This window comes from Lepus europaeus, chromosome 8 (assembly GCF_033115175.1).
Source record: "Lepus europaeus isolate LE1 chromosome 8, mLepTim1.pri, whole genome shotgun sequence".
Lineage (NCBI taxonomy): Eukaryota > Metazoa > Chordata > Mammalia > Lagomorpha > Leporidae > Lepus > Lepus europaeus.
This window is the reverse complement of record NC_084834.1, coordinates 98,883,027-98,910,920: the sequence shown is the minus strand read 5'-3', so window position 1 is coordinate 98,910,920 and position 27,894 is coordinate 98,883,027. Positions and strand designations below refer to the sequence as shown.

At 38.7% G+C, this 27,894-nt stretch overlaps 2 protein-coding genes across 5 annotated transcripts in view; one reads left to right on the top strand and one right to left on the bottom strand.

Annotated features, from left to right (window-relative positions):
• Positions 1 to 3,693, top strand: part of BMP2K (BMP2 inducible kinase) — a 157,009-nt gene extending 153,316 nt beyond the window's left edge. For both annotated transcript variants that reach the window (XM_062198614.1, XM_062198613.1), the window contains one exon: positions 186 to 3,693. In XM_062198614.1, the coding sequence (XP_062054598.1) occupies positions 186 to 1,618 (1,433 nt within the window). In that variant the 3' untranslated portion in view covers positions 1,619 to 3,693. The remainder of the gene's footprint in view (positions 1 to 185) is intronic.
• Positions 1,561 to 27,894, bottom strand: PAQR3 (progestin and adipoQ receptor family member 3). Of its 3 annotated transcripts, XM_062198615.1 has the most exons (7): positions 27,556 to 27,887; positions 23,766 to 23,928; positions 18,655 to 18,810; positions 15,289 to 15,486; positions 13,343 to 13,433; positions 10,067 to 10,215; positions 1,561 to 1,649 (listed from the first exon to the last, which is right to left on the bottom strand). In XM_062198615.1, exons 1-6 carry the CDS (start codon positions 27,738 to 27,740, stop codon positions 10,073 to 10,075), a joined length of 936 nt encoding a protein of 311 aa, XP_062054599.1. In that variant the 5' UTR covers positions 27,741 to 27,887; the 3' UTR covers positions 1,561 to 1,649; positions 10,067 to 10,072. The 3 variants fall into 3 exon arrangements, with proteins under 3 accessions (XP_062054599.1, XP_062054600.1, XP_062054601.1); XM_062198616.1 differs by lacking the exon at positions 10,067 to 10,215 and having other exon boundaries at positions 1,562 to 1,649; positions 27,556 to 27,889; XM_062198617.1 differs by lacking the exon at positions 1,561 to 1,649 and having other exon boundaries at positions 7,604 to 10,215; positions 27,556 to 27,894.

Sequence of the window (27,894 nt, the reverse complement as noted above, 5' to 3'; positions counted from 1 at the left end):
AAAGGGACATCAGGTTGAGGACAAATGTGTCCACTAAGGCTAGTGAAAAAGACTTGACAATACTTTTTCCTAAGGAAACTGGTGTGAGGGATATGTAATATCATGTATTAATGCCTAGTACTGTTTAGTGCAGATAGATTTTTAAATGCATTGAATACTGTACTGATTTTTCTTTGAACCTGCAGGTTCTCCCGAAAAGAGAGTTGAATATTCATCCATGAATCTAGCACATAGCACTGCAAACCCCATCAGGAATGGAAAAGCAAGTCTGGTATGTAAAGATCAGCGGACCGGAAAGAAAAGCTCAGAGAATTCATCATTACAGGGTCAAGTGCAAAAGGGGAATGATGAATCTGAAAGTGATTTTGAATCAGATCCCCCTTCTCCTAAGAGCAGCGAAGAGGAAGAACAAGAGGATGAAGAAGTTCAGGGAGAGCAAGGGGATTTTAATGATGATGATACTGAACCAGAAAACCTGGGCCATAGGCCTCTGCTTATGGATTCTGAGGATGAGGAAGAAGAGGAGAAACATAGCTCTGATTCTGATTATGAGCAGACTAAGGCAAAGTACAGTGGGGAGAGCCTTGTCTGCAAAGACAAACCTGGTGGTGGACCAACTCAAGGCCTGGCCACGGCACTCCTCACCCCCACCCAGCTACCCTCTAGGTTTGGGTTGGAGACTCCCAAACAGGAGTTTGACGTATTTGGCGCTGTCCCCTTCTTTGCAGTGCATGCTCAACCGCCCCAGCCAGGAGACAACGCAAAGAACCTGTGTCAACAGAGGTCTCCTACTGTGGGACTAGAGCAGGAGGAATTTGATGTGTTCACGAAGGCGCCCTTCAGCAAGAAGGTGAATGTGCAGGACCGCCACGTGCCGGCGCCCCAGGCCCACACTCCCCCTGGTTGTCCCAAAAGCGTAGATATCTTTGGCTCCACTCCATTTCAGCCCTTTCCCACATCAACAAGTAAAAGTGAAAGCACCGAGGACCTTTTTGGCCTTGTGCCCTTTGAGGAAGTAACTGGGAGCCAGCAGCAAAGAGTCAAACAGCGCAGCTTACAGAAACTGTCCTCTCGCCAAAGGCGCACGAAGCAGGATATGTCCAAGAGTAACGGGAAGCGGCACCATGGCACGCCGACCAGCACTAAGAAGACCCTGAAGCCCACCTACCGCACTCCAGAGAGGGCTCGCAGGCACAAGAAAGTGGGCCGCCGAGACTCTCAGAGCAGCAATGAATTTCTAACCATCTCGGACTCCAAGGAGAACATTAGCGTGGCCCTGCCTGATGGGAAGGAGAGGGGGAATGTCTTACAGCCCGAGGAGAGTCTGTTGGACCCCTTTGGAGCCAAGCCCTTCCATCCTCCAGACCTGCCCTGGCACCCGTCCCATCAGGGCCTCAGCGACATCTGTGCCGACCACAACACCATCCTGCCCGGGCGGCCACGACAGAATTCACTACATGGGTCATTCCACAGTGCGGAGGCATTGAAAATGGATGACTTTGGTGCGGTGCCCTTTACAGAACTCGTGGTGCAAAGCATCAGTCCACATCAGTCCCAGCAGTCCCAGCCAGTTGAATTAGACCCATTCGGTGCTGCTCCATTTCCTTCTAAACAGTAGATAACTTCTCACGGACTCTCGGCATTAACTCCTGTTTCAAAAAAGTAGGACTAATTTTATGAACTTGAAAGAAAATTTATTTGTATAGCTCTTTATATCATTCATTCTTACAGGTCAATCAAAGTAGGTGATTTTTAAATAAACCAAATAGAAAAAGGAAGTATCTCTACAGGGTAGTAACTTGATGCTTCTTCCAGGCAGGAGAAAAGGGAGCTGCGCTGCAAGCTCTAAACAAGGGTTTCTGCTACTGACAGCACAGCACAGAAATGCGGCTGTGGCAAGGTACTTCCGGTGAAAGCACATGGCACCTTTTCGGGGTGCAGAGCCACTGAGAAGGGACAAACTGTATCGTTATTTTTGATATCAGAATGTCACTTTTGCGTGCACATCCCAGGCTCACTCCAGATCCAGCATTTAAAACTAGGGTGGTTTGTACATAGGTTATGTTTGTGAAATTTTTAAAGGTCTCTTCTAGAAATTTCCAGACAGTGAAAGCTCATCTAGTTCTCTTAAAGCAGCAGAACACTATCTGGACAGTGCGGAGATTTCAGCCCATACTCCTTTCTCTATAAAGCAGAGCCAGAAGTAACTGACTATTGTGCCTAAAATTCTGTTGCATTTTGAAAAACAAGTGCCATTAATGTGGAATACCTAATGATAAGTATGTGAAATAATCCATACGTTAATTAGCTCAATTTAGCCCTTCTATGATGTATACATATTTCAAAACATGTACATGCTAAATATATACAATTTTTGTTTGTCAATTAAAAAATAAGTTAGAATATGGAATATATATGCTGAAGCCTAGAACAAACACATAGGAGAGATTTGTAAAATGTCAAAAAAATGATACAGAAGAAAAAATGATTCAGTACTTCAGGAACACTTTATCCTCTGTTTTGGAATGGCTTCTTGCTCTAGCCTTTTATTATCATGTCTTTAATAAAACAGATTATTGGAAAAATTGGTAGTAAGGACAAGGCTTTTAGAAATTTTACTTCAGGAAAGAGGTATGTATCTGGAAACACTAAACTTTTAGGACATTTACAGTGTAAAATCATGTTGCATTTATTAATATACTTTGTGAATTTACCACCTTCACCAAATACTTCCCAAGTCAGGAGCAACACTCATTTTGGTTAGGTTTGGAGGGCGGAGTGGTCTTAATGAAGTGCACAGAACTGTGACGCCCACAATGCCTTACAGGCAGGACCCCCACGTCCTGCGCGCACCTCCACACGAAGCCACCTGAGCGCACAGTGGCTACACGGTGGTCAGTGATGAGGGACTAGCATCTTACCTCTGCCAACTGATTGTGTTTTTAGGGAAAAGGGCCCAGCTACCAAATTGCCTTTTCTTTTTTAACACCACAAATCTTAATTTTAAACTTGGTGTTTTTTAGAAATTGTGTTGATAGAAATAACATCTGTGGATTAATGTGAATATAGTATTGTGCTTCCTGTTTCTCTATTTTAAGTTATAATTAACTGTCCTTCCCTGCCAGGTTAACATTTGAAAGTTTCCAGAACTGTTAAAGCTGTTTACCAAGAGGGGTGGAAACTCATCACCTGGCACTCTCCTTGATTGCTATATTTTAACTCTCTTTGAGCCCAACTCAAGTGTAATGAGTAATCTGGTTAGACTTAGTTCTAGTACTCCATTAGGATAATCTGTTTGTCTGTTTTCATGGTTCTGAACTTAAATCAAAACATGGGTAACTAAACCACATACTCATTTTTTGTTTTTTTTTTTTTCTTCTTTTATATGTTAAATCAGTAGAGATTTCTAGACAGTTGGGAAGCAGTATGTGAATCACAATGTAGCAGAGGCAGACCAAGCATTACATTACTACTTAAGAGTTATCCTTTTAGAGCTGGACTGCACCAGTTACTTGTCCTTGTGCCAAAGGCAGATATTATGTTTGCACCTTTTTTTCTAATTCTCAGGTTGATTAATACTGCTAATGCAAATGCTCAAGTAGATGTCTTTAAAACTTGATAAAATAAGATTCAAGTGATACTTTCTTTTAAAAGTGGTGAGTTGATGATTACACAATAAATTCATGAACTACATACAGGAGGTTTGTATCAGACAAGTTTTGTTAAACAAAAATCTGTTAATGTGAACACCATATGCTTCTTTGACTATTTTAGTCCTTGGTCTCTGCTAGACCGCCTGAGTTTCATCCTGTAGAAAAGTAGTGGATGAACTAAAGTACCCTCCCTGGGATGTAAACATGAAATACCTAGAGTTTTATTTGCTTTTCAGAACACTGAATACTTTTAATGATTCATCAGACACTGATGGAGACCCTTTGGCTTATCACGTTGGACAAAGCCCGAGGAAACTATTCTGACAAAGTGGAACATATTTATATTCTTTTATTACAGTGCAGCTGGTGACTTTCCTTTTTATTCACTGTAGCTTAGGGGAAAGATTTAAGATCTGATTTGAGATGCAATGGGATGTAAACGAGGAGATTTTTTTGTGTTGAAGTACAGGCATTTTCCCAAGGAGTACAGATTTATCCTGTCCATTTCCACTCATCGCTTCCCACCACAGTCAAGGTGTAGCTCACTCCAAACGGCTGCAATCCAGGCCACTGCCTTCCCTACTGAGAATTATGAGAATAAAGCTCTCAAGGCATGTGAAAGCATTTAACACAGTACCTGGCACACAGCACCCAGTAAAAGTTTGGCTGCATTAAGGGATAGTCCAATTCTGGCTTACGGATGGAGAGTTGGAAAAAAAAATATTTTCCTGTTATTATTTGGGTGTCCCTCTGCTTCTCTGGTATGTAAAGCAGTCATAACTCTAAACCTGTTATACTTGAACATCACTAAGGGAAGTAAAATATTATAAAACTAGCAAAAATATGAGGCCAAAGTTGTTTCCTAGTAGCTTTAGTAATGCTTGTTGGTTTTGAATTATCTTGTTAAAAGCGGATCATTTGCTAAATTATTTTAATATCACTTCAGTAAGATGTTAATGTTAAAACGACCAGCTTTTATGGCATTGAAGAATGTATTTTCTAAGACTTAAAAACTGCATGGTGTATATTAAGTGGAGGAGGAATGGTTGTTGGCTGGATGAAAATGTAACTGACTAGTTATTTATTCAGAAGTATAATCCCCTCATCCCAATTCCCAAGTATGTGTACACTTGGGCATAGTTATGATATCTGGGTTTGGAGATAAATGCACCTTTCATTCCTACCTGGTTCAAAGTTCCGCAGGGATTAACTAATTCTCAACTTGCTGGTGGAAAATACTAGGTGGCACCCACTCTTCTGTGCTTATGTTCATCAGGTAGAGTGGTTTTCATAATAAATTCAGCTACTCGCCATGGTTTACTTTAGATTTTGGTACTTCCCATAAGCACTGTTAGAAGGTACAAGTAAATTAATGTCACTGCTTCTGAGGAGTTTGGGTATATTTGTCATAATATATGTAGAATGTACAGTGAACTTTTCTCACTTTTTTTTTTTTTTTAAGCAAAAGTACTCTTGTCATTTTAGGTCCAGTTATTGAGTTGACAGTCTACTGTGAGAATGAGATGACATATCTACTGTGAGAATAACATAAATGATAGTTTATTTGGGAACTTTTATACTTTGGTGTTTTATATCATAAAGAATATATACACACGCATGCATGCACATGTCACATCTCTCTACTGTGGAGTTAATGTGAATTTTAAAAAAAATGGAATTGCAACCACAATCATATCTAAAAGAACATTCACTCCTGGTGAGGGTTTACAAAAGCCACTAAAAGAAGGCAGATGAAAATGCAAAGGGTCATCATTGGGGGTTATTATGTTTTATTTTAAAATCTATAGTGCTTCTTTGAAAGAGAACTGTTTATTACTATGCTCTTTTTATGATTGAAAAGTCATCAAATAGCAGTATAGAAGCTACTTTTTAATTGCTGGCAAACAGCTTTAAGTGCACTTTCTTTGATTACACTTCCATTTTTTGTTAAACTTGAATTTTCTTAAGCCTTTTATGTACCACTAAGCAAACAACTTTAACTTTAAATAAACCAGATTTACATCTTGATTGTATTTCTAACTGTTATAAAGCATACTTGCTAAAGTAACTTCGGTCCTCAAACATAGCTGGGAAACTTAGGAGATAGAATCAGTTGTCCCCCACTTCCCCAAGTCTAATTAAGCACTAACTGATTTTATTACTTTACTGCCTTTACATTGCTTATTCTTCTTGATTGAATTCTGTCCCTGATTCACTTTGGTTTTTTGTTTGAAATTTAAAATTATTTTCTTACTTGTATTTATCGTACCTACTGTTTTAATAATCTGCTTTCTTTAAATGCAATAAATCCCAAATGGATTGCATATTCTTTATAATCTTGTGATTTTGGAGTTTTTCATTACTTGTTTTATTAAATGTTTTGGATGTTTCTCCTAGATCTTTCATTCATACCACACCCATGCACATATTATATTATATAACAGACAGTGGAATTAAAAAAAAAAAAAAAAAGATAAGCTCCCCTTTCTTAAGTAGCCCATAGCTTAGAATCTAAGAAACCTATTTAGACCTAAAATTTTTACAACAAGAAGACTGAATAGAACAAATTTTTCAGGAACTAAAATTGCTGATACCCACAGTCATGATGGTAAGGCAAAATCATGATCTTGAAGTACCTTTTGAATAACTTAGTTGGCACAGTTTTATCATAATTTATTTTGTAAACTGTTAGGACTGGTAGTACACGAGTATAACTGTGGAAAATACTGTTAGAAAAGAGGCTTTGGCACATTAAGAAAAAACTTATTTACTGAATGGGTGGACTAAGCTTGGTGTTGAGGTCTTAATATTATAATGTATTATTTCACACACTGGAGTCTAGATCTGTGACTTTTGAGTTTCCCAGTTACAAATAGGATTCATCTGATTTGTTAGGAATGAGTTGTGTTTTTTTTTTTTTAATTGGAAGTAGTAACATTTATGTAAATTACAGGAATCTATTGAGTGGTACAAAGTAGCAAAATACCACACATGAGTAGAACAAAATATACAAAATCTGCAATGTGTCATTGTTCAAATTCAGTCATAATGAATTTTAAACTTTATTTTGAATAATTCCATTTTAGGAAAGCTCAATTCAAGGATCATTCATGCCATAGTTAATATTCTCATATTGAAGGCATGAGTTTTTATGCGTTGTTGCATATTAAGTCCAGTTGGAGGGTACAACTTAGATTACAGGCAGAGTAGGTAGTATTTTGGTGCTACATTTGCACAGCAGGACCAGAAGCTGTGTAGCTGTTGATTTCAGCCCCGAAAGGATGAAGCTTCAACTCCTATTGCCCTAATAGTACTTCAAAAAAGTTCATGGAAAGAAATAGAATTACAAGATAAGTTTATATTGGTGCAAAAAACTTGAATCAGTTTTTTTTTAAATATACATTTCCACAAACTTTTGGAAGACCCCTAGGATTAATCTCCCCCTCCAGAAAGTGTTTCCTTGAAGATAACTTCAGTTTCAGATATTATCTCAGCAACCCATTTGGAAGCCTGCTACAAAATTTCAGGGGACCCTGGTACTCAATAGCACCTATCCCTCCTTTCAGCACAACCATAGTTACTGTGATAATGCACTAACAGCCTCTCCTGGTAGTGTGCTGATTCTCCACACACTGTGGCAGAGGTAGAATTCTGAGTGGGTATGGGCCTGCTTAGCCCAGCAACTGGCAGGAAACCAGAAGTGTAGGCTTTGCCCCTTGATATTCGATACAGGGCAAGGTGTATCTCGGGTAGGCACCGGCCCAATGGAGGGCTGGGCAGCTTTGCCGCAGTCATAATCTGCATTCAGACACTGTCCAGGTAGGATGTCATAAGATATGACGGACATTCCCTGAACCTTCGTCCTGATTTTAGAGTATCATTTTAAAGCTATGATGTAAAGAATGACAAATGGCACTTAATATATTTAGTAAACCTATTTTATTTACATAATACATATTTTTGCCATGCAGCTTAATGAATTGCACTCAATGTAATGACAGACAAACACTACCTGGCTATTTGAAAATGGATTTATATAGAAAGATAACTGTACTTAAATGAGTTAACTACAACCCTATAAATTACTGTAGACAATATAAAACAGGCATAATAATTTTAAAACAAAGTCTGTAGGTAAAGAACTTTTATAGTTTACACATAGGTAAAAGTAACACCAGTTGTTTTTGAGCACTGAAGCTGGATAGCATACTTTTAATCTTATTTTAATAACTATAAAAACAAATATACAAGGCTCAGATTTGTATGCAAGTTTTAAATGTTCTTTAATGTTAACAATATCTTAAAAATTTTAACAGTAGTGCTGTGCACACAGTAGGTGGTCAATAAAGGCGGATATACAGAAGTGCTTATAGTTTGACAGCAATCGATTCCTTCATTCCCTATTTTATAATAAATATAACATAGAAAAGATAAAAATGAGAGGAGGCCCTCTTCCAAATTCTAGCCTTTTCATAAACACTTGAAATGTTTACATGGCATAATTCTCTCTACAGTGAGACAGTATATCTTTTAATCAAAGAAAGCTGTTAAAAAATACAGTATACTCTATGCATTAATTCATATGGCAAGCATTAAATCAATACACTAAAAAGGAATTTAAAATTGAAAAAAGTTTAATGTCTTATTTTTAATTTGGAGAAGATTTTAGAATAAAAAATGGTTCCATACATAAAATAACTGGACTTCCACTTTATTTTTAACTTGATTGTTAACTACTCGGTGTATTCTGTTTGGCCAAAATGACAAAAATATTAATTTAAAAGTAGGCCAACAAAGCATGCTTTAAAGGAAATATAGCCTACTCTTGTACCACTTAGCATATACATAGAATTTGTGGCCTTATGAGGTAAAGAGCCATTTTCAGAGTAGCATTCTGTCATAAAAAACGGGTATGACAGAAAATGCCCTGACTGAACCTGCTGAGGGAAATTCTCTTTGCTGAGTGTTGGGGGTGGGGTGGAGGTGAGGGTATGGAATTTGTATTTCAAAAGCACTACACTGGGAAGAAACACAACATTTTACAGATGCATAAACTGAGGCACATTAAAGCAGCTTTCCTAGTATCCGATGTACACAAGGCATTTTGGGAATAAACCACCAGGATCAACTTTTTCTGATATTCAATAATTGTGTTCTGAAAGCAGTTCATGCTCATGAAGAAACTTGGATAATATTTTATATTCCAATAAAAGACATACATTTTTATGAATCTGCTTTAAGGGATTTAATTAACGCAAATGAAAATACTACAATACAAGGGGGCAGGGAGCCCTAGTGAGTACATACAAAATGGAGTACGTTTAACACTTCAGGTCCAAGTATCAGTATTTCTCCACACTTTGTCAGGGCAATGCATAAAACATGCACAAACAGGACCAGAGCACAGATGAATAGCCACATCATCCAACTGGGCATCGGCATGACTTGTTCTAAGGCCTAAAAGTGCACTTCCAGGTCAAGACGGCCATCTAGGTCCTATGGCCTTGAAATAATTCACAGCCATATAGCTGGGAACCCCCATCATCAGGAAATTTAGGAATACAAATTCAGAAAAGCAAAAGTTTTTCTGGAATTTTGGAATCAAATTTTCTAACTGTCTTGCAATTAAATTATTACTGGGAATTAAATAGTATCTGGAATTAAAACTTTTGGTGGCTAAAGACTTTTATGGTTTTACACCATAGAATCTGTTGCCTAAGCATGTAATTACTATCTAATGTGATTCTTATCTGATAGAAAATAACAATGCAAGTTTCTTTTCCTTTTCTCAATACCCCTCTCAACTTGAGAAGAAGTTGCAAGTTTTTGTTCTGGCAAACTAAAAAATCCAGGGTTGCTGGAGAGTAGAGAACGTATAACTAAAGGAAATACTATCTTAAGTGCCAGTATCAAACAAAGTATGTATTTAATGGCTGGTGATTATGCAAGATGACTATCCTAACTTACATGAATACTAAGCACAGGCCATATCAACCTTGCCTTGATTAGGCACTTAAATCTGACAACTTACTGAAAATATCTTCTATTAAAGTAATCACACAGGATGACTCCATTTTCTAATGGAAATGAGCCCTTCCTAAGGAAATGAAGCTGGTGGTAAGCAAAATAAATCCTATTTCTGCACTAGTGTCACACTCATTGTTCAGATGTTTCTTATGATTGCCAACGAAACTTCACTTTCTGTATAAGCAGCAGATTAGTAGTTTTAAGGGTCCATAAAAGCAGTTGTTACTACACAGATACCCAAGTTTATTTTTCCATTTTTATAAAGCATTACTCATGATATATTAAACAAGAGGAAAAAGAAAAACTAATGAGAACCTTAGAAACAGTGGGGTATATAACTCCCCATTATATATTGCTTAACAACTGAATTCACCAGGTGGCCATACCTGAATTCACAAATGTGAAACATAGTCAGGACAAGGCTTGCTATGTCTATACTGCATGACATACACTGTTGACTGATGCCACCAATATAACATCACTACTGCAAGGATATGCCATATTTGGTGGCTTGATCCGAGGTAGTTTAGTTGTCCTGAAAGGGAAGGCAGAAAGAAAAAATACTGATTGTAATATTTTGATATTAAAAGAAAAATATATTCCTGTCTGGCCTTTGAAAGTACAGGTTGGCTTTTTGGTAGTCTTAAGTACTGGAGACATTTCAGATCTGAATGTTTTTAGAAAAGGATAAATTCATACTAGGTCTACTCTTAAGGTTTTATTCATCAACTACACAAGTGAATTTTGACATACTAATCCTAGTATGCTTTCAAATCCTAAGTTTATTAATTTCAGGAATTTGACCTTTTGCTTTTCATGTATTAATTCATGATGGAATGGAAAAAAACATGAGTGAGATGCGAAAGAAACTAGTGTTACTTTTAAATCATGGTGTGATTTAGGTGTGAATCTGTGAGAAGCAGATGTTGTATTTAGATATGAAGAGATATGAAGCTTGTTGAACCACTTGTTTCAAGTATGTATGCAGAGAGAAAACATCTGAATCTTATGTTCTCTGACTGACAAAATAATCTGCAAAATGCTATCATTAGCAATGGAGTAGCTAAGGTGGATTAGCTCACGTACAACGTCAGCAAACAATTTCTTTGTGGTTAAATGTCAAATCCCAAAATTAAGTAGTAGACTGGAAGCTTCTTGATCTGCCTCAATAAATACAAAAGGCAGAACTAGGAGAGTAACAATTTAAATGTTAATAACTTTTTCTTATTCATGGTGCTTCTATTTTCAAAGTTTATAATAGAACTATTCTCTAACCTCTTACCAAAATATTCATTAGTATAGTAAGTAGATTTTTAAATCAACGAGGTTCTTTCTGGACAGGTTTTTGGCTGTGTGTATTTGTGTACAGGCGAATACATATGCACACACGTGCGCCATAGTCTCTTTCAACAGTCTAGTGAAGCCTACAGACCCACTTTTAAAAGAAAATACAGAAGATTACAAACAAAAATTGCTTACTTTGTAATTCAAGTATCAGAGATCCACTCAGTTCTATCCATGGACACCTTAGGGATCCTTGGACTCATCAACATCATTGTAGTATTTATCTATTTCTAAAAATTTAACATGATCTGAATGAAAACATTTAACTTTGTTTATATCCTGGTGTTTGCTGCACTTCCCACTCTTGCAGTCAGGTCATATGTGAGGACTGGTTGGAGAAGGTTTCTAAGGCATTTAACCTGAACATTTGAGGCTGTTATTTTGACTCTAAAAATTTTTCATTTTTTACAGTCTTCCATATCTCCACTGGCCTCATGTACTTGAATTCAGCTATACACATTCAGACCCATTACGCACATTTTATGTCAAGATCTTGGAGGAAAGTTAAGTTATACAACATTTGATCTTTGGCAGGTGTTCTTCATTAGACAACTGCTAATTCCTGAATATTTTAAAGCTTAAAAGCACTATGGTCTAATCACATAGTGAAGAGAATTTTCATGGCTGAATTTTTTACTTGTCTGCGATGAAGAAGAAACAGGATTTTAAAACATTAATAAAGTAAAACAATATTTTTTGCCAGAATTATTTTCTGAGTAAAATGTTGGCCCTTCCTGGAAGATAGGTGGTCCTTAATTCAGGGGGATGTCTGACTTATGTTCCCGAAACCTAATGTTCGAACATTCAGGTTCTTATTTGAATTCCTGTTTTTATAATGGTAAAAAACCAAGAGCATGGAGGAATGCCAGAGGATCTACAGGGTACATGACTTCTCATCCTTTCTCTTCCCCCAACAATCCCATCTCGTAATTCACTGCGGAAATGATTCTTAACCGAGGAGAAGGCAGGGACAAGGCTGCTCTCCCACTTCTAGTCCTTCCAATTGAAAATTCACTTTTTGGTTCTCTAAATATTATTCTTGACTCAAGCCAAAGCTTCCTTGTCTCTGCACCATTCTGTCCCTTACTAAACCACATATTTCAAAAATAAGACCAAGGTTTAGGGACGACATCACAATAATAACTGCTAACATTTATTACATGCTTACTTTTAGCTAGGAGCAGTGCTGTTTTCCAAGCGTTTTCTTATCTACTCCTCAAAATAACCAAGGAGAGACAGTAATCCTATTCTCTCCATGTTTCAGATGGGAAAACTAGAAAGGAATGAGCTTCAGTAACTTAGCTCAAGCAGCCAATAAGTGGCCAGTGTAGGATATGAAACCAAACGGTCTGACTCCACTAGTATTCTTAGTTACTTCCTATCAGAACTTTATTTTCCCATTCTTGACTAAGGTACAGAGAAATCTATACTTCTGTTGAGTGACTAGTTTATATCCTGAAGACATGAAGATTATTAGCTTTTACTCTTAGTGCTGGGTGCCAGGAAGCTGAAAGCCAGATTTGTGGTCTTTATCTATTTTACAGAAACTTATGATGTACATAACAGTAGTCCCCCCTTTATCTGTGGGGCATATATTCCCCCAGTAAATGTCTGACACTGTGGATAGTTTTTTTTTGTACACATACATAGTGTCTATACAGATTTTTCATACATATACATACCAATGGTAAGGTTTAATTTGTAAACTAGGAATATTAAGAGATTGACAATAATATTAAATTATAACAATATGCTCTAATAAAGTTATGTGAATTAGATTTCTTTCTCTTCAAACAAATACTAATATTTTCAGAACACAGTTGACCACAGGTAACTAAAAGCTCAAAAAGTAAAATGGCAGAAAAGGGGGACTATTATAATCTGAAGAGTTCCTAAAGCTGGCTTCTTTTCCTCAGCATCATATTTTCTTTTCTTGCTTTATATATCTCTGCTTATAAAAATTATTTTTGAACAAACTTGGTATTTAAAGAAATAAATGGTAGTTCATAGTTAGTGGTCTACATTTTGAAAAGAACAATGGCGGTGACACAGAAGACTCTCAAAATCTAATACGTTATCAGTTTGTAAAAATGGAACAGTGGCAACCCCACTTATTAGACTGAACTTCTGTTGTGAAGAAGAAAGGAACAGCTTGTGGGAGCCCTTTGAAAGTTAAAGTTTTAGATAATGTTTGCAAATGGAAGGACCATGCTAGAATCAATAACACTGAAAAAAGTCTGTTTAGATGCTCTTAACCATATATCTCAAGCATATGATTTAGAATCAAGCTATAGAGCCACTATAAAAGAGAGACCTACCTGGAAAGTACCGTTCTGGCACTTTGGAAATGTAGAAGAGGAAAGCAAGAAGAGCAATCATATACATCACAAGTACACGGGGTGCAAAGTCCTGAAAAGCAAAACAAAACACTTTTGCAGTGACCTCCCTACCATTACCAAATTCCCAGTTTACTATGAACCTCTTTGTGGAATCTATGGTTAAGTCTGACTTGTTCTGCAGAGAGTCTCCAATGATGGAAACCTTGCTGACTATACTCCAAAAAGCAGTGCTCAGGAACAGAGCATAGAGAATGCCCTGAAGGTTAATCTCCTACAGGGGTAGAGCTTTAATATTGCTGAATGGTCAAAGGGTGCCCGACTCCATCTACAATGCAGGTATGTAGGTGGAATATGTAGGAGAATGGACTTAGCAGAGAACAGGCAGACAGGCTAAAGACCATGGACTTATGGCTAGAAACGACCTAAGTAACTCTGCTCAAGACAGCAATCTGTTCTGATACCCTAGATAAACAGTCCTCTTGCACACTACTATATGAGGCATTCCATGTCACTGTCGATTCTCTGCCAGAAAGGTTTTCCCGACCCTGAGAAAATCAGCCAGTTATACCTTGTACAAATGAGGATGTTTCAAAAAGTTTGTGGAAAATGGAATTAAATAAAAGTTTTTTTGGTGCAAAATATTTTGAAATAGTATATATGACAGGTCTTCAAAGAGCTCATGGGAAATGCATACTATGAAAAAAGACTACATGGATATCAAAATTGTTTTGTACCAAAGTAAACATCTTTTAAAAAACACTATTTCTGAAAAAAATATTTATTTTCATTTTATTTGAAAAGCAGAGAAACAGGAAGAGACGGACAGACAGAAACATCTTCCATCTACAGGTTAACTCCTTAAATGGGTGCCAACAGCTGGGGCCAGACTGGAACTCTATCTGGGCCTCCTACATGGGTGGAAGGGACCACTTAAGCCATTATCTGCAGCTTCCAAGGGTGCACATTAGCAGGAAGCTGGAACTGGAAGCAGAACAGAAACCTGACTCTAAGTACTTCGATACAGGAGGAGGGTGTTCCAAGTGGGGTCTTAACTGCTAAGCCAAATCCCTGCCCGAAGACTTATCTTTTAATTCCATTTTCCCCACAAACTTTTTGATGTACCTTTGTAGAGGAATTCTATCTCTGACAGCCACTATCTTTCAAAGTCATATTTCTATTTTAAAATTTCTGAACATGGAAACATTCCCATGTTTTTCTGAATTTCTTTAAAGTCCACTGGCTTAATAGATCTTGTTCTTAGTCATTATATGCTTAAAAGGGATATGTTAACCACATCCAAAATTTTGTAATTTCTATTTAAACAACCAGGTCTTCATTTCTGGTTAGAATTAAATCTAGAGTAGCAGTTGTCTAATCTGATTTCTTCACTTATTTTCAATATATTTTCTTTGGCAGACTCAATATGCCCCCTTGGATGATTTCCAAATCTTCAATATTATTTTCAAACTCTAGCTTAAATTCTAGACCCTAGGTCTACCTTTATATGCCATATATACCCAAACTGAACAGGTGCAGCAGAAAACAAACAAAAACAATCTCTCATCACTCTATACTTCTATACTTTATCATTGGCCTTTCCACTGCCCCAGCAGAGATGGAAACTTTGGAGTCCTCCTTAACAAATCATGACCCAGGGATTTATACACTAAGGGTTGCAGAAAGAGAACTAAGAATGTGTTATTGCAGGGAGACATCTCAGAAAGAAATAGCAGTAACTTCACCTGTAGTTTTGCAAAGTATACTTATTTATATAGCTATGAAAAAAAATTATGGTGGCAATGTGCAATTACAAATATGCTTACAAATGGCCAAGAGCCAACCACTTCCTAACACTCTACTGAAAAGAAGTAAAACTGAAAGACAACAAAAAAAAAGAAGAAAAATACCACTTATACTTGACCTACCTGTACAATAGGAGCACCGATTCCTCCATTGAGCCAAACCCAATGAAGAGTGGGGATCACTCCATATCCCGAAACAGAACAGAAGATGATAGAACGGAGCCTCTGCCATTGCTGTGTGAGGTAATTGGGATGAATCTGCGCAAAGAACACTGCTAGGATCATGGCCAGCACTGTGATCAAGTACACTTGGCGCCAATACTAGAATGCAAAGAAATCAAAGTTTCATTCCGTTATTACGATAAACAAAAGGAAAGATTAATTTAGGCCCCTACGTTAACATTCCAAATGCAACTGTTCCCCTTCCTTAAAAAATTCATGCTGCATACAACGGTTAGGTTTCTTAGGATGATAAACTAAATTACAAAGTGAGTGATAAAAGGCCACATTTATTCATACAAGAGCACTGTCTGCCTGTTATATACCAGACACAGTTTAAGTCCGTGTAGAAACAAAACCACCAACTATGCCATGGGCTGTCCCAGTGAACTCAGAAGACTCTGGGAGAGCAGACATACAAATAACTATAATCTAATGATAAGTATTGTAACTGAGCCATGAACAGAATGTTGTAGAACAGAAAAGAGAACAATGAACTTTACTTAGGATAGCTTAAAAAATGCTTCACAGGAAAGACAACATCTAAACCAGGTCTTAAGGAATCAGATTTTGTGGGAAGAAGGAACTCTTGAAGAAAAGGACCTCCAGACACAGCAGGGAAGTTGTGAGAAGGCAGGCTGAGAAGGCCTGAGGTTGAGAGAAGGCTGCATTTGGAACTGTACTATGTTGGCAGTGAGGGAACAGCAAGATTACTTTAAGAATGGGATGGCATAGTCATTTTTCAAACTGACTTATTAGAAACACAACTGACATTAGTAGAGCAAAAAATGGTGACAGGAAGCCAGCTGAAAAGATATTAGAATGGTTCATTCAAGGAGAGAATAGGGACTAGGAATCCTGTTGAAGAGGCAGGTGAGCACAAGATTCAGGAGGCATTTCTAAAATAAACTACAGTCTTAAGGCTGACTGGATGGGGGAGAGGGCAGCAGAGAAAGGCTCGACTGTTTCTAGCTTGAAAGCTCCCCTAAATGGCTTCCATTAAACAAGCATGAGCAAAGATGATTGAGGTTAGAGGTGTGTGTATGTGTGTGACAAGGGAGAGCATAGGAGTGTATAAGAATGTTCACTTTAGAGTATTAAGTTCGAAGGGCCTATGGGATATTTAGGTATAAAACCGTGCAGCAGAAAAGCTGGTCTGCAAGCTCAAAAGTTAGTGATATAAAGGACAAGAGTTCTTAACCTGGCCTCCAAGGACTTGTGTAGGGCAACTGACTTCCTGAAATGGCATGTCAAGATTGGTTGCATGTGTGCCCAAGTGCACAATCTCCGTGATGGAAAGACTGCGGTTCTCAACCTCTTCTGAAAGCAGTCTACGTTCCTTCAAAGTTACAGATCCACTATAGCAATAGCTCATTCGGAAATGATCAGAAATCAGAGGGAAGAGAGTAACTTTCCCTTTATAAGATTATGGGCTGTACAAACACAGTATTAGCTCCAGGAGTTCCCTCTGCTTTGCTGTTCATTTTGGACTTCAGTTTTCCTGATTAAGAGAGTTACCAAGTGTTCCAATTTGATGTTTGGGAAGAGGTAAACAGTGAACAATTTCAGAGAAAAATAGAATATAGTAACTCTAATAGTGCATGACTGCATTCACAACTTCCTAGGTATCAGCATTTGTCTTCTTTGTTTTTTTTTTTTTTTTTTTTTTTTGACAGGTAGAGTTATAGACAATGAGAGACAGAGAGGTCTTCCTTTTTCCGTTGGTTCACCCCCCAAGTGGCCGCTACAGCCGATGCGCTGCACTGATCCGAAGCCAGGAGCCAGGTGCTTCCTCCTGGTCTCCCATGCAGGTGCAGGGCCCAAGCACCTGGGCCATCCTCCACTGCCCTCTCAGGCCACAGCAGAGAGCTGGACTGGAAGAGGAGCAACCGGGACTAGAATCTAGCACCCATATTGGATGCTGGCGCCAAAGGCAGAGGATTAACCAAGTGAGCCATGGCACCAGTCCTAGTTTTTTTTTAAAGATGTAAACAATTTCATGCAAAATGATTAAGTTAGGAAAGCTGTGCAGACAGGAGCAGTTCATTAATAAAAATCAATCAATTTACAAGGCTAATGTATATACATTTAATTATACACTTGTGTCCCAAAGTTATTAGGCCTAAAAAATCAAATGGCTCATGCTTAAATGGCTACAATTTACACATTCAAACTAAATGCTTAATTTTTCTCTTTGCTAGTTTTACATACAAGGTATGCTGGCAGTTTTCCCTATTATTGGATAGACGTATAGATCTTATTTAAGACTCCCAAACAGTCAGGAAGGTTGTGCTGCAGACCTTTCCCCAAATGTGAAGGCTGGGGACTGTGGCTTAGAGCACCTGTAACATGGTGGGGGTGAAGGGGTGAGGGTGGGGAGTAGGGGGGTGGGTTTGGGGACAATAGGCTCTATTTCTTGTGAATAAGATTAGAACTAATTAGTAAGTATGCTGTTCCTAAAGGACAAGCTTAATCTTGGCTCTGAAAGGGAGACAAATTAAAGAATAAGAAAAAATAAGACAAGGGTAGGAGAATAGAAGAAAAAACCATAGGGCTGAAGGTGACTTTTGGAATGAGAAAGCTTGAGATATACTGAACCCACAGGAAGATTCAGTTTGCCTTCTTGGCTATGACATGTGGTGATGAAGATTTTTGTGACCTTAGTGTCAGACAGCAGACCTGATCCAGAACTCAGAATAAACACATGTTATCTTGATATTTGTCAGAGACACTCATACTCATATGGACTTTCTCTAGGCCTACTCTCAAATGTAACAAAAAAGGAAACCATATTTCTTACAGAAGAATTTGGGTCAATACACTCACAGACCTAACTCCTTTATTTTTTTTTTCCAATGAGAATAATGATTAGAAGGGAAATGGAAAAGAGTAGCCAACTTCATAATCTTATCTAGTGCTAACTTTAACTTCAATCATGTAAACATAAAAATAAAAGATATATAAGTGCCTATCTGAGGAACCATGTAGCTATATGGACTTAGTGGAAACGATAATTAAATATCTTTACTAAAATGATAATTCAATGTCTATATTAAATTTTATAAAATAACTTTATATATTTTTTCAATAAAAAACTAATAAAATAAATATGAAATTATATGTTAGAAAGTACAGGGCCTTTTTGAAAAATGAATTTATGCCTACATAAAACTTTTCTAATATGCACTATTCAGAGACTCAAAGGAACCATGGCAGGAAAACTCAAGACTTGTATGAAAGGTGGAATGTGAAATGTTTTAAGGTACTTACATTATTACAATAAAATGCATAAAATACTCCTGAGACATAGCAGCCCAGTATTCCAATAGAAATTCCTGCATAATCTAATGCCATCCATCTTCGACATGTTTTTTCTGATCGATGGCAAGAAAAAAGGTGATAGCCCACAGAGCAAAGCATACAGACCTAAAGGAAATAAAAATAAATTTTAACAGAGTATAAACAAAAATAAATAAAAGCAATTCATGCATGATGTTCATAAAGTGGTTAAGTGCCTGGGTTTTTAAGTCAAACACACCATTCATTTCTCTAAGGCTCAATTCCTTCATGGATAAAATAGGGATAACAGTCAAAAAGAAATTTAAATTATATTTCATGATACAAAAATTATAAGTAAAGAGTACAGTAGCGGAAAAATTATACAATGTAAATGTTTTAAGAATATCATCTGGACTTGTTTTGATTCATAAATGAGTTTACTCTGAAAAAAATATTCATTATAGAACACAAGTCCTTATATTAAAAAAAAAACTCAAAGAACATCTAATAGTATAAAATACAAAATACAAGTCCTCTCCATTCAACCTATACCCCAGAGGTAACCACTGATAATACTTAATGTGCCCTTCCAGATCTGTTCAATGCATTTGTCAAACACTTGTGATACAGAAGTCTACACTCATGATAAATATATACATTTCTTATCAAATGGAATCACACTATTTTGTTCTTCAATTTGCTTTTTTCACTTGACCTTTCACATCTGTATGAGAAGCACTGTACAGAGTTTACTTTTAAGTTCTAAAGTTAACACAGTTTTACAATCTCCAAGAAAAAATAATCATGAGCTGTTGATTTGTATCAATGTCAAACTGAGCCGGTGCCATGGCTCACTAGGCGAATCCTCTTCCTGCAGCGCCAGCACCCCGGGTTCTAGTCCCAGTTGGGGCGCAGGATTCTGTCCTGGTTGCTCCTCCTCCAGTCCAGCTCTCTGCTGTGGCCTGGGAAGGCAGTGGAGGATGGCCCAGGTGCTTGGGCCCTGCACCTGCATGGGAGACCAGGAGGAAGCACCTGGCTCCTGGCTCTGGATCAGTGCAGCGCATCGGCTGTAGCGGCCACTTGGGGGGTGAACCAATGGAAAAAGGAAGACCTTTCTCTCTGTCTCTCTCTCACTGTCTAACTCTACCTGTCAAAAAAACAAAACAAAAAAAAAAAAAAAACAGTCAAACTGAGAGAAAAGCTAATATGATTCAATCAACCACTCTGATGATTGATAGTGCCTTGTATGGCAGAATTCTCTCCAGTCATCAAGCACCTGCTGTGTGTCATACATTGGATGGTGACACAAAGAGAAAACTTCTACCCTCAAAGAGATTTTGTAGAAACAAATGACAAAACAATGACAGGGGACAATCAGAAAATGGAGAAGGAAGAGTATTGGCACTGTGGGTGTATGTGTACAACTGGCAGTTGGGACTGGTAGAAGCAAAGGAACATCATAGAAGGACTGTCAGCTGGGATGGATTTTAAGTGTGAACTGGCATTGATCAAGGAAGTAAAAAAAAGATATGCTCTTGTTTTCTGGGGGTCCAGAGGGAAAAGCAACATACTGAAAAATACAGAACCATTAAAGAATGACATTTGGCCTTCTTCATGATAGTATTATGACTAATCTTATACATGAAAGGGTTTTAACTTCAGTATTACAGGCTGGGGATATTATTGAAGATTTTAAGCGTGTGGATTAAAAGGGCTGAGATGCCAGGTTATAGGATCAGCCCTGGGGAACAATAAGAGCCTACAGTAAGACAGTGGGTGTGCAGAAAATGAGACAAATAAACAAAATGAAGTGGGTGTCAATAAATATGTTGCAAGCACCTGCTAACTGTTCAAGGGCCATATGGTTATTTTATATCAAGCTTAACCAGTTCCAACAGACTCAATATCAATACTCAGCCACAACTTCATTTCTTCATCCACTGTCTGAAATTCTTACTGGTCTGTGACTTTTTGGATACTAAGCTACAAAGATTATTGACCCAATTATACATGACTCTAAGAAACTTGGTTATTTGTTTTCTCCGATTATCTTTGGGGTTATGCATCATAAATCTAGAGAACATAGAGGTGTACTCAATGAGGGGGAAAGATCAGTCATGACTGAATGACACAAGAGCAGGCTTCAAAACAGCAAACAGCAATGATTGTAGCTTGGAAGCAAGGAGATAGGTAGGTATGCAAACTGGTAGACAAAAGCGAGGTAACCATGTAGACAATATGTGTAGAGGAATTTTAACCCAAATGTCTCATGTGGTTACCTGCGGGCAATAATATCAAGGAACTTACTTTCTTCTACCTACACTTTATTGTTTGCTTGTATTTCTACATGAGCAACAGTAAAGCTTATTTTTTACTGTAAAAAGGAACATAAAAGAGGAAAAAGAAAAAAACTATGGTATCAAAGGAAAAGTAAAAAGTATTAACAGAGAACCCCAAATTTTCAAAAAGTTAATATATCCTGATTAAAAAGGAACCCCAAGTTTTCAAAAAGCTAGTATTTCCTGATTAAAAAGTTCCTTACAAAAAAAACCTGAAACAAATGCAGCAAACTGAGTATGTTTCAAGATAGTGGAAAGTTTCCTTCTGTGGAATATCTCATTCCATCAATGTAGGCAGTGTTAAAGCTCCTTGGATTGATAAGAAAATACATCACGATCTGGCCCTTGGCTGTTTCTCTGCCTCATCCTCCTTTATCCCCTAGGTTTCGAACTCAAAGACCCATTCTTACAAGTCCACAAAGTGCTAAACTATCTCCTGCTTCTTGCCTTCATACAAGGAGCTCTTCTGCCGCCCTGCCTCCCTCTCTTCTACCTTCCACATGGTGACTACCTTGTTAGCGCATGCTGGTTTTATTTAGCACTGTAATACTGCTGCCTAACAAAGGGTCTGGGGGCATATAGGAGGCATTCAACAATTACTCATTGAATTGAATCTAGGAAAAGGCATTCTCAGATGCTACTCTTCTCCAAAAATATCCTCCCTCCAAAAAAACTACAAAAACAAAACAAACAACAACCCCAAAAACCACTGGGAAGGTTCAATAACCTTGAATTACATTCTGTCATTCAGAATATATTAATCTGTTTGGGAGGAAAGCACTGAGCAGAAAGAAAAATAAGGAAAGAAAAAAGTTATGTTTTTCAAAAATTAAATGTAAATCAATATTACTAATTATATTTATGGTTTACTATGTTGCTGCCTACCCTAATAATTTGGGAAATGTGGGTGAAAAAGTTCTAATTTTATAAAAAGAAAAAGATAAGAAACAATCTCCTTAAGTGGAAACTCATTTGAATTTTTCAAGTTGTACAGCGTATAATGGAAAGATTAGGATTTTAAGGTCCTGCTGCATAACCTTGTGGAAGCCACCATGACTTTGGGGCTGTTTCTTCATCAGCAATTGTCATTATTATTTAATCATTTTAGTTTTGCAATACATTAATTTCTTAGGCCAGTGAGGAAATTAACATGGATTCTCTGACCTAACATCAACTATGGCAGGAATAAGGGCAGGTATAGAAGGTGGAGAAAAACACAGAAGACTTTTTTTTTTTTTTTTTTTTTTTTTTTTTTTTACAGGCAGAGTGGACAGTGAGAGAGAGACAGAGAGAAAGGTCTTCCTTTTGCCATTGGTTCACCCTCCAATGGCCGCCGCGGTAGGCGCGCTGCGGCCAGCGCACCGCACTGATCCGATGGCAGGAGCCAGGTGCTTCTCCTGGTCTCCCATGGGGTGCAGGGCCCAAGGACTTGGGCCATCCTCCACTGCACTCCCTGGCCACAGCAGAGAGCTGGCCTGGAAGAGGGGCAACCGGGACAGGATCGGTGCCCTGACTGGGACTAGAACCCGGTGTGCCGGCGCCGCAAGGCGGAGGATTAGCCTAGTGAGCTGCGGCGCCGGCCAGAAGATTTCTTAAAGTAGATAACAGTCATGTAATTAACATGAACCAGTTTTTACTTATGAAGACCATCTTAGTTCAAGCTAAGATAAATCTAAAAAAAAATTTAACTATAAAGAAATCAATTCATTGCCATTGTAAAACTAGGGTTGTAGTCTAGGAGATATTCTGGCTCTAAGCAGGACAAAAGTTAAACAACAGAAAGTATACTTCAGAAATATTTCAGGAAAAAAATAATTGTCAAATAACACAAAAGTACAGAGCATCATTTCCCTCAAAGAAATTTAAACTATTCATATTGGAATTGGAAGAAAAAGAGGAAAATGGTGTTTGTGATGTGCATCTTGGTCATTTGGATACAAAGTCTGAACGTGGGTAAAATGAAGGTCTGAATGAAATGCAATGACAGCAACATCTGTGCGGTGGATTGACAGGTTTACCTCTCCAACTAGGTAGCAAGAGGTTAAGTGCACAGAATGGTGGTCTGTGTCTCTCAGGAGGAAAGGGGATGGAAGGCTTTTATTTCTGTTTTTCTATACTCTGTACTTTTAATTTTAAAAATATCAATAGGATTATAGAAAATGTTTGCTGATTTCAGATAACTTGTTTGAAAAATGACTAAATATAACTCATAAGGGCATTTTTATGAATTCTTGAAGAAAAATCTAAGTGCTACAAAACTAACAGATGCAGGCGGTAGAGAGGAAAAGAAACTGAAAGTATCTGAAATCAGGCAGCTGTAAAAGGAAACTAACATTAAAGCAAAAGAACAAAAGATCATACCAGCAAAACAAACACAGTAAAATCACAAGCATATTAGTAAATACGGATGAGATAAGAAATCTTTCCAAGTTTTAAGTATACACTAGTATTCTATTTCAGCCAAATAGAACAGAATAAGAAATTTACACCCTTGTGCTAAGCTTAAAACATAAATTCTTGAAAATGTTATAAAAATTAATTTTCTCAAAATCTTTAAAACTTGCTGGATTTCAAATATCCTCTCTTAACAATATCCAAATACAATCCTATAATAATAGACTTTTTTGATGCTTATGAAAATGAATAAGCTGACCGATGTGTCATTTGCTTTGAAACAAATAGTGGGTCTGAAGTAAGTTCATCTTTCCCAGGCTATCTTACAAAGTTCTCTTTACCAACAACAGTGTTTGTGAAATAACTTACCTGGAAGCAGAAAAGACAAATAGAACAAATTACAAAATCTTCTCTGGATGCACTTGCCGAGGGTAACACAGATGTCATATCATATATTCCCAGGGTGAAGAAGAGAAAGAAACCCAGCAAATGACTCCAGATGTTAACCGTCTCATTAGATAAAATAAACAAACTGGAAAAGTAAACAAATATGCAGCTCAGATTCCAACTGGCTCACTGTCAGCATTCAAAGATTCAGGACAACTTTGGGGAGTTACCTACTGCTCCCCGCTCTCCGCCCTTAACCCTGTCTGTACCTTTCTGCATTTTATTGTATCATTGAAGTTAATTAGTCTTTAAGTCTTTCCATGCCTCCACCAACCCTGGGATCTTAAAAGCTTTTCTGGCTCAGCCCTATTATACTTACCATGTTTCCCCTACTATTGGCGTTATTCGTGTGTAGATTACATGCTATCTCCCTCCAACCTATCAATTCCCTGCCAGCCAGCAACATTCCTCTTCATGACATTGGTGATCCAAGCACAGTGCCTTGCTCAGATTATTCTCCAAATGTCTACCGCATTGAATGTGCAAGTGAACACTAGATGTTACCTAGAATACTGTTGAAAATACTAGCTACCTAGGAAGCTGCTCATGCAATTTGTCAGTTTCTTAAAATGCCTTTGTAAGTATTCATCCAAATGCAACGTTACATGGACTTAAAAGAAGCAGAATAAATAAAAAGTGACCCATGAGAACTGAGTTGGAAAGGTTCTTTGAGATGGATATGCTGGAATAACTGCTATGGATGTATTGAAAGCAAACTAGCTTCTAAGTGCCATGAGTTTAGGCTTTTAGGAACAATAGGAAATTACTAAATATGGGTACTATTTGCAATCTTTCAAAATGCCCTAACTGGTCTTGGCAGCACAGGTCGGTGGGGAGTGTATCACTTTAGCCAGGAATCAGCAGGCTTATTGTCCTGTTCCCAACCCCAGCCACAAATTAGCTCTGCAATCAGGGGCAAGTTATTTCACCTCTCAGTTTTTTCATCTATAAAATAACAGAGCTGGATCAGATGCTGCCTTAATGTCCTTCCAGCTCTTTCCATAACTCTGTGAAATGGTTCTCTAGATGTGGAAAGGATGCATCAGATTACTGACTGAAAACTGATTTCATGACTAAAGAGTAAAATACTCTTGCAAAAACCAATCTTTGTGTTTAAACTGTCACTGACTCAGAAATCCTTATTGGTAAGCATTAACGTGTCACTCTCATCTACTAAATTTGCAAGCAGTTGCCCATGGTTCACCCTTTCCCATTTCTACAAGTGGTAAACATAGCAAGAGTGCAAATGATCAATGATCAAGTGATCAAGTGAATCTTGTAGCATGAAGTTCAAACTTTATCCTGTACTCACATCAAGGGTAAAGACTACTAGAGTTGGAGGAAGGGATGCAAAAGTGTACTGGAAAACATCCAGAATTGTTCTGACAATCAATGTTATACTCTATTGCCTCAGAACTTTTAAGTGAAAACCAGTATAACCTGATTAACTGCATCAAGAGGTATTATCTTTCCAACTAATAGAGAACTGTTGGCAAGGTTGTTATGACCAAGAACAGCTCCTCTCATATCCAAAATATGTCTTGGCCACTTGTGAAAGCTTAAAAGAGAAGACGGTAAAGGATGAACCTGGAAAAGATCAAGGTAGTAGGACGAGCACCTGAAGAATGTCCCCAGTGGATGATCTGCATTTGTCATATGAGAAGTTGTCCCAGACTCTGTTCAACTTTAAAATCAATCATCAGCTTCATATCATCTGTTTAGAATCACTTCTGCTGATGCTAAGAGCCATCATTCACTATGCACTTATTAAGTGCGAGGCCTTTTGTAGTATTTTACATACACAATCTCATTCGCCCCTAATACCACGTGAAGCAGGTGGTGTGATCATCTGCTGCTGTGGTTTGAGCATGATTTGGCTCCAGGATTCATGCAGAACTTTAAAAAAGCCCCGAAGTCTTACATTAATGGCACTAAGAGCATGTATGGTGTTTACAAGTTGGGCCTAGTGGGAGGTACTTATGTCACTGGAGAAATGCCCTTGGAAGGTAGCTTTCACCAGAAGTTGATTATAAAAGCCTAAGTTGAGCCCTGTTGTTCTGTTTCCTGGCAGCAGTGTGACTTTCCTCCACAAAGGGCTCTATCATTGTCATTTATAGTCCTCACCATCCATGGTTCAACCAATGAGGCCACCAGATTTTGAACTTCAACCTTCCAACTCTGAGTTACATAAATCTCTTTCCTTCTGAAGTACCTTGTGTTGGGAATTTCATTTTATTATCAAAAAGTTGACGAATACAAACTTATTTTTACAAATGGCAAAAAATAAGGTTCAAAGCAGTTAAATTCGGCTCAAGATCCCACAGCTGTTTGGTAGCAGATCTGAATACCCAAGTCTTTGTGGCTTAGCAGCTCAGATCTAATGCACAATTCTTCACTTCTCACTCCATGAGATTTGGAATCTAATATTGGTAGAGGATCATTTCTAGGTGGGTATAAAATATCTATGGCAATTCACTGCCTGCCCCATCCTTGTGGAACTCCACATCAAAACAGGGCCTGGCTCCGATGTCTTGTGAAATTACTCATGCGAGAGACACTGGAAAATAGTTATTGGGATTCAAATTGTGAAGTCCTGTGGGCATCCATTCAAGCCAAGTAGGGACGGCCAGTGATGTCAACTTGTGACTGTGAGTCACAGAGACGTTTTCAAGGCAGGACAAGAGGAGGATGGGGAAAGACCACGCTGGAAAGATAGATGATCAAGAATCAGACATAAGGATGCTGCTTGAGCAATTCCGGAGCCCACATTTCTGCACTGGGGGTTGCCAGCATGGTGATCTGGAGCTAACCAACATCTGAACCTTAAAGGGTACTGTATGTCAACACACAGTGTTTTTACCAAATGCTATTCTAAAAATCCGAATAGTAAATTTTCAGCTCTGTTTTTTATTTTTAAACACGGTTTTCAAGGGGCTCTGGTTTTGAAGGTTAAGAATGATCAAGGAATTCCTTTCAGACAGACACTTCTGTGGGGCTTGAGCAGAGGCTGAATGCTCCGTTATGGGCTCTCCTTGCTACAGTGCTTTTCCTGTACAGCATTTCCCACAATGTTGTTATGTAATATGTCACTATCCCTTTAATGTTTGTCACCCAGGCCAGACTTTGGTAGCTTCACAAGAACAAGGGTCATGTCTGCTGTTTTTTTTTTTTTTTTTTGCAGGACCTGGTTCAGTGCCTAGCGCCTAGCAGGAGCTCCCTAAGTATTTGAGAAATGAATGAATCAGGGCTTTCTAAATACACATGGGTGGCAACGTGAACTTGTTTCCTATTACACACGCACTGATCGACCGAAAGCTTCCGAATTCCCATAGGGGTGTGCCAAAAAGAAACAAAGCTTAGGTAGGGGCAGGGCAAATACAGCTCCGCCACTGTCAGTGGGGTTGATTCCAACATGTATCCCAATGGGTACCAAATGGAATAAAGGATGGAAAGGCGCTTTGTAAGCAGCAAACAGCCACAGGAGAGGGGGTGATTATGATCACTCTCACTACCATCATTATTCCGTGGATCAAGTGCCCTGGAGGGGCTTGGAGGGGAAGAAAACGAGGGGGGGGGCGGCAGAAAGAGATGAAAGGACCGGTGGCGAGGAAGATGGGCACAGGGGAACGCGGGGAAGGCGGCAGGGAAAGCAGACAAAAAGGAGGTAGGCGAGGGGCAAGGGGCGCGCCGGGCGGAGGCGGCCAGACGGTACCTTTTGATACACAGCCTGGAGGGCAGGTAGGCCCGGTAGCCGTCGGTGATGTAAGGGTTGTCCTTGAGGGACACGGGGATCTGCTCGTAGGTGTAGAGGCGGATGCCGCGGGGCACCAAGACCGGCCAGTACTGGTAGCTGCCCAGCTCGATGTAGTGCGCGCTCTTCAGCAGCTTCTGATGCATCGTTCCCGGCCGCCGCCGCTCCCGGCTCCGGAGCTCGCCCAGGCCCCGCCTCCCCGGGGAGGGGGCTTCGCCGCTGGAGCCCCCGCCCCGGAGCCCGCGGACGCTGCGCGAGGCCCTACGGCGCCACGGCTCCCCAGGCCCGGCCCCGCTCGCA